General features: G+C 43.8%; 1 protein-coding gene across 1 annotated transcript in view; it reads right to left on the bottom strand.

Annotated features, from left to right (window-relative positions):
• Lama4 (laminin subunit alpha 4) overlaps positions 1-7,818 on the bottom strand; it is a 157,905-nt gene that overhangs the window by 89,268 nt on the left and 60,819 nt on the right. Inside the window, exon 5 of the mRNA XM_031348564.1 lies at positions 3,073-3,287. Within this exon, the coding sequence (XP_031204424.1) occupies positions 3,073-3,287 (215 nt within the window). The remainder of the gene's footprint in view (positions 1-3,072; positions 3,288-7,818) is intronic.

Here is a 7,818-nt window from a genome sequence, read left to right as displayed (position 1 = left end):
AGCGAGGAGCCCCAGAGGGAGAGCGAGGAGCCCCAGAGGGAGAGGGAGGAGCCCCAGAGGGAGAGGGAAGAGCCCCAGAGGGAGAGTGAGGAGGTCCAGGAGCAAGGCTTGGTTCCTAAGCTTTGACCCCTGGCAAGACTGACTCCAAACTCCAAACGAGAGGTATCTAGAGAATGGATGCTAGGAATAATCCAGGGGAAAAACTGGGAACATATTTATATGAATTTAAAAGGCTTTCACCTACTGACAGTTTTCTGTAATGCCTTTATAAAAACAAAATCCAATCTTATCTGGCTTTTCATTTTTTGCTAGTTTTTCCCCCCCAGGGTGGGAAGCTGGCAAGGGTGGGGATTGAACCAATCATATGGTTTACCACTGAGTTACACTCCCTGGCCCGTGAGTTTTTGTGTGGAAGTAAATTTGTAACATTTTAAGAAGAATTCCTAAGCTATCTCTGTTAGCAGGCCATAAGCTGCAATAGAACTGTGAATTTCCCCTAACAGAATGATCACAGCAGTTTAGCTCCAAGGGACACAACCCTTATTGCACGTCAGCTATGCAGTGCTCCACACAATGCAGACTTATTAAACCCCTCTGCAAGCTTGCGCTCTATGGCTTCCCACACTGTGCCATCTAGGAGCGATCTGCATCGTTATTGTTATTTAAATATAGACTTAGTACCTGTTTTGAGAATAATGGAGCCAATTTCTAAGGCTTTATTTTTTTTTGACAGCACTTCTAAAGCCCCCCCAAACCCCTGTCTGACTGACCAGACATTCTTCCTTCTGCCTGTTGGTTTTTTTTATGTTAACTATAATAATTTGCATATATATTTGGTTATAATTTTAATATAACCATGTAATACAAATTATATAAATAAATATTTATAATTTGTGTTTTTCTTTTTCCCCTGTTTTAAATTTTAATTTATTAACTACAAAATGAAAAACAAAAACAAAAAACAAACCGTATTTCCTACCCCCCTACCCTTGCTCATCACCCCACCTTCTCCTGCTCCACTGGCCCTGGCATTCCCCTACACTGGGGCATAAACCTTCACTGGATCAAGGACCTCTCGTCCCATTGATGACTGACTAGACCATCCTCTGCTACATATGCAGCTGGAGCCATGAGTCCCACCATGTGTACTCTTTGGTTGATGGTTTAGCTCCTGGGAGCTCTGAGGGTACTAGTTAGTTCATATTGTTGTTCGTCCTAAGGGGCTCCTTGGGTCCTTTCTGTAGCTCCTTCATTGGGGACCCTGTGCTCAGACCAATGGATGGTTATGAGCCTCTACTTGTGTATTTGTCGGGTACTGTCAGAGCCTCTCAGGAGACAGCTATATCAGGCTCCTGTCAGCCAACACTTGCTGACATCCACAATAGTGTCTGGGTTTTATAATTGAATATGGAAAGGATTCCCAGGTGGAGCAGTCTCTGGATTGTCCTTCTTTCAGTCTCTGCTCCATAGTTTGTCTCTGCATCTCCTTAGATGGGTATTTTGTTCCCTCTTCTAAGAAGGAATGAAGCATCCACACTTTGGTCTTCTTTCTTCTTGAGTTTCTTGTGGTTTGTGGATTGAATTTTGGGTATTCTGAGCTTCTGGGCTAATATCCACTTATCAGAGAATGCATACCATGTATGTTCTTTTGTGATTGGTTTATCTTACTCAGGATGATATTCTCCAGATCCATCCATTTCCCTAAGAATTTCATAAATTCACTGTTTTTAATAGCTGAGTAGTACTCCATTGTGTAGATGTACCACATTTTCTGTATCCATTCCTCTGTTGAGGGACATTACCAATCCTATATCTGATAGAGGGCTAATATCCAATATATACAAAGAACTCAAGAAGTTAGACTCCAGAGAACCAAATAACCCTAATAAAAAATGGGGCACAGAGAGCTAAAAAAGAATTCCCAACTGACAAATACCGAATGACTGAGAAGCACCTAAAGGAATGTTCAACATCCTTAGTCATCAGGGAAATGCAAATCAAAACAACCCTGACATTCTACCTCACACCAGTCAGAAAGGCTAGGATAAAAAAACTCAGGTGACAGCAGATGCTGGAGAAGTTGTGGAGAAAGAGAAACATTACTTCATTGCTGGTGGGATTGCAAACTTGTACAACCACTCTGGAAATCAGGTTGGTGGTTCCTCAGGAAACTGGACATAGTTCTACCGGAGGACCCAGCTATACCACTCCTGGCATATACCCATGCTCCAACATGTAATAAGGACACATGCTCCGCTGTGTTCATAGCAGCCTTGTTTATAACAGCCAGGAGCTGCCTGTTGTTTTTAAGTCTTGTGGCTCTGGAAATGTTTCTTTTTCACAAGTACGCTTATTTTCATTGTGCCCAGGTCACAAGTGCATTCTCTTCAATTTTAAACTCTTCCCTTTGTAAGTCTTTCAAGTGATTCTTTCAACTGGGATTTCCCAGAATGCATGCTGTAAGTGCACAAGGCCCCCCTTTTCCCCTCTCCTTCCTAATAGTCAACCAGGGAGAAGCGCTCTGCTTCTGCTGGAAGGAAAGCAGTTTAACTTCCTTTCTGAAGAGCTTCATTCTATGTAGCAAATGCATAGGAGATGTGCACACTGCAATCGAACTGAAGTCTAAACTATTAGATTTCTTACACTCTCAGAGAGATACTGACTGACAATCTGAGGAAATATATTTGGGGCCATGTGTGTTTGTGCTTTTGCAAATTTACTCAACTGGAATGTTAATTTTATTAAGCATAAAGTGAGAGAGGAGACAGCTTCCAGCACAAAAGAGCTCACTTGAGCCACACCAGATGCCACTTTCCCTTCAATCAAAATCACCAATATGAATAGAAGACAGAAATCACTCCACTGATGTCTCTTGTGAATATCCACCCACAAGCTAAGGTTCACTGGTAGCCTCGATGGGAAGGTCTAACGGGTAAATTTTGATGTCTATTGCTCATGATAAATGTCGGGAGGACATCGGCAACATTTCCTCATCTATGTGAACAGAGATTCTCCCCCCAGATGGAGCGCTGTGCCGGCCACGCAGCTGGCCAAGGGCTTTGGGACCTGTACCTGCACAATTCTTGGCCGTCCTGGCATCTCCATAGTAACCGGGAGCACAGCGTTCACACTTGAATCCAGTGGTATTTCGTAAGCAGTTCCGACACTGCCCCGTGATTTCATCGCAATCTTCAAAGATCAGGTTGGGATCAGAATTTCCACTGCAGTCACATTTCTTACAGGTGCTTCCAATGAGTAAGGGGTTTCCATAGTAACCAGGAGCACATCTGAAAGGTGTTAAATGTTAAATTTCTTAGCATCCATAGTCATTTTATTGTTTTAAAAATATTTTCCCTACATAGAAGTAATATATATTGAATATTTGTAGATGCCCACCTGGAATTCATTTCGATTCTCCCATTTTATTAATTTGACTAGACTTCTAAAAAATTATTCTGTTATTTATCTGCATATTTATTTTGATTTTGTGTGTCCTTATACAGCCAAGGCTGGTCTTGAACTCATAATTCATTATTCTGCCTCAGCTTGCCAACTGCTAAGATTATAGGCATTATATCCCCACCTTTAGAGTTCTTTTGTTTTTTTAAGGAACCACTCTTTCTCAAAGTGTTGTAGACGACTCAGATTCCAAATGCAGGAGTGTCTTGATGAAATTAGTGTGAGGGCATGGTTGGTTATTTTGGGGATTGGTGTGCAAGGTTGGCATGTGATGGGTGGGGTCACATTTTGTCATACTGCATTCTCCTCTTTGCCAAGGGTGCCTGTATGACAGGAGGAGGCAGGACAAAGTCCGAAACTGGGAGTCTACCGTGGTTTCAAGGCTCTTCTCTTGGTACCCAGGTGCCGCTAGTGAACCACCAGGATGGGAAGTTGAGAGGGGAAGTCAGGAACAGCTGCAGTCGACATTTTCCCTCAGGGTGTCTAATCTCCAGGCAGGAAAGGGGAAGGCAGTGCCCAGGACTAACAGAATCCAGCCTGCTTAGGAGCAAATGCTGAGAGTGTGGGAGTGGCTGGAGGACAGAAAGCCTTCTCTGGGAGTTTTAGAAGAGGCTCTTTAAGGGGAAGGCCTTTCCTGTGGCAGTCGTTAATGAAGCAGCTCTCTGAGATGATCCTTGCTTGTTCATATTGCTCTATTTGATGGTGGATATGAATGCGTATGCTTTATTTGGGGTGAACCTGGGATTCTATACCTCATGGGGGAAGGAATACCCAGGCCAGAAGTTCATTGGCTGAATAATAGCCTGGTCAAAATGTTAGTGGCACCTCTACTGTGAATCAAATCATAACCGGCCCTGTCATAATGAATTGTTCAAGCAACCAAGTCAGTGCTGAGTACCCTCCTAGCCAAAAGTGACCACACTGGGAGTAATTCCTTGGAAGCTGTCCTAGTTAGGGGGCTTATACTTCCTCACCATAGTTCATCACTGAAGGAAGGCAGGACAGGTAAGTACTCAAGCAGGGCAGGAACTCGAGGGTAGAAGCTAATACAGAGGTCACACTTACTCTCTTGCATATCATAGACTTCTCAGCCTGCTTTCTAATAGAACCAAGGACCACCAACCTAGAGATGGGACCACCCACAATGGACCGGACCCTCCCTCACCAGTCACTAATTAAGAAAATGCCCTCAACTGAGGTTCCCTCCTTTCAGATGACACTAGCTTGTGTCAGTTGACATAAAACTAGCTAGCCCAGAAGCATAGCCTATGTCCTTGCTTGAAAGTCATAGAAGGGCAGCAGACTGGAATCTCAGCAGACTGGACTCTCAGCAGACAGGACTCTCAGCAGACCAGACTCTCAGCTACTGGCTGCCATCTTGCGGTTGAGCAAAGGCAGTCTGGACACAAAGTGTGTGGTAGAACTGAGAAGATGAGAAGTCATCAGAGTTGAATCCAGACTTGTGTTCTTCTAGGTGCTTTAGTAGGCAAACTGGCAGAGACCAGTGCCTACTTGGTATTTATTGAGGAAGAAGAGCCAATGTCTATATTGGAGCAGCCTTTAAGGAGGACGCCTGGCTAAGTGGAAGCAGAGACTCAAATCTACTCAACCTTCACTCATAAACCAAACTGTATACTCTGGGTAAAGACTCCTCTGACTGGAGGAAAAAAAACCTTCTTCTTCCCCAAAAGGGCTATAAGAGATCCTGTTTTGAGAGATAAGGCTGCTGGCTTCACTTAAGGCGACACCTGCCTGACGGGGCTCCAGTTATTTGTTACCAGACTGTTGTCAGCCTTCAGGGAACAAAGGACTTGGGCTTGCAGATCTTACTTTTGAAGAAAAAAGTAGGACTTTGGATTCTGATGCAGCACTGCTTTTCCAGAGAGCAGCAGAGTATGTCAAGGTTAAACTATCAGTGTTTGCTGGATGACAATGGAGTGGCCTTTGCTGCAGAGCCTAAAGCTAGCGTGGATGAGGGACTAACCTTAGCTGAAGGCAGCATGGGAGGCGTTGGAGGAAGCATATGGTCCCTTCTCACTGGACCTGATGGTCAGACAGAGGAATCAGTTCTCATATGAAGAGGAAACACATAAAGACAAGTCTAGGGGAGGATTCTGAGAGTCATAAAAGTGATGAGGAAAGAAGTGGTGTTGGCCATTCTCAGAGTGGATCTGAGAGAGCAGAGATGGCTGTGGCCGGATAGGTCTAGGGAGGTGATCTCAGGAGTGGACAGTAAGGGAGACCTTTCCAAAAAGATCCAGCCATCAGGCCAGTGATAATAAGATTCTACATTAGAAAAAGCTTCCCTTTTGAGGTATGAGACCCACGATTCAGAGCCTTTGGGAGAAGGATCAATGAGTGCAAACGAATCAAACAAATCAAGCTCCAGGATCCTCTGACCACACTGTTGATCAACATGTGGTGCGAGGACTCTCAGCCTATTTCTGACATCTGTCTTTTGGTGGAGCTGTAGTATTGGTATCTGTCAGTCTATATCTGTCGCATGTTTGAGATGGCATCTCAGAGCTTCTCTGTTGGTTCTCTCAGTTTCCACTGACAGCTGGAAGAAAGATCTCTCACATCTAGCATTCTGAGGCCCAGAGGCTACTCCAGTTTTTCTGGATCACATGGGAGGTCACAGTTCAAGGCCCAGACCTTCCAACCCTGACGTTCTTTCCCTTGCTCTACATTGCACCACACTGCCACTGTTATGAATGAATGAATAAATTCACCCAACAGAAGGACAATTCATGCCCATTTTATGTAAGGCATAGGGGAGACAGGAAGAGGAAAAACACATGGCTCCTGTTCTGAAAGAACAGGAAATGAATTAAACATAATAGAATGCTCTCTACAAGCCTATGAAAAGGATGAGGATGAATGTAAGTTCCTCACACTCCACAAAGAAACACCCTGAGAGGAAATGTCCAATGAGCTTTGTTATTCATATTTCCTCATGTCTTTGTGCCTCAGATTTCTATGGCCTTTGGTCTCCCAGCCAGCATAAATTATTCATCTATGGAGGATGTGACTGGATTGAATTTCTATCCTTTGCTGCAGTTCACCAAACAGAAAATATTAGACTACAAGTCTAGGTTCATTGAAATTGGATTCAGATTCACTTCAGTGTGCAGCTGGGAATCTCGAGGTCTTGGGGTGACAGGTCGTGCTCAGCTCATGGAGGCCAGATGCCAGTCTCTTCATTTTCTCTGTTGATTCCATCCCATTTGATCACTTTCCGTAAAAAGTCAGGTTGCCTCCTGACTTTCCATAAAAGGAATCCCATTTGATCACTATAGATTGCCTCCTGACTTTCCGTAAAAGGAAAACCAATGGGGATCGGTCTGGAGATGGTTCGGGTGCTTGCTGTGCAAGCAGGAGGCCTGGGTTTAACTTTCAGTATGCACATAAATTAGAGCCTGCATGGTGGCACGCACATGTGATCCCAGGATGGGGGGAATGGAGATGAGTAGATTCTTGGAGCTCATTAGTCAGCTAGTGTAGCTGAATTAATAAAAATCCAACTTCAGTGACCTCTGGCTTCCATATGCACATACATGCATGTGGTGTACACACACACACACACACACACACACCCTTCATGGAGGAAAACAAAGTTTTGTATCGCCTCAATCACAATGGAAACATTCTCCGAGTTTCAAGGCCATCTGTTGGTGGAAGGTTTAGAGTGAACTCTGAAATTACAAGATTAACTTTGGGCCCTATGGACTTTGCAGAGCTACTGTACAAATGTTTCCTTATTTATTGTCCCCTTCAAAACCCCATATTTATATGGTGGTCTGCTCAATGCTGGTTTATCATCTTGCATGTAAAGAAAACAATTTTTTTCTTTTCTTTTCTTTCTTTTTTTGTTTGTTTTTTGAGACAGGGTCTTATGTAGCTTAGGTTGACGTTGAACTTGCTATGTAGCAAAGAATGACCTTGACCCTTGACCTCCTGGTTCTCCTTTTACCTCCCAGATGCTAGGATTACAGGCCTGTGTCATTGTGCCCAGCCTTAAAAAAAAAAAGGGCAATTTTGATCCATAGCTATTGTTCTGCCTTCTTCTTCTTTCACTTTGCCCCCAAGGTGCACACAGCTGTCACTGAAAGTCTTTTTTTGAAAACCCAAACTCCTTGCTTGCTCAATACAAAGACTTTTCTGGGAGGGTCATACTCTAGTCCTCTTTGAGGGTCAGTCAGAAGGTACTTGGAGAGAGAAAAACCGTGTCAGAGAATACACATCATCTAAATACGCTTCAAAGGCTGAGAAATAAATAAGGCTAGCAACGCACACAGGCTGAGAAATAAGGCTAGCAACACACACAGGCTGAGAAATAAGGCTAGCAACACACACAGG

Source organism: Mastomys coucha, unplaced genomic scaffold (genome assembly GCF_008632895.1).
Source record: "Mastomys coucha isolate ucsf_1 unplaced genomic scaffold, UCSF_Mcou_1 pScaffold3, whole genome shotgun sequence".
Lineage (NCBI taxonomy): Eukaryota > Metazoa > Chordata > Mammalia > Rodentia > Muridae > Mastomys > Mastomys coucha.
Note: the sequence above shows the minus strand (reverse complement) of the source record. Positions and strands in the feature narration are given on the sequence as shown.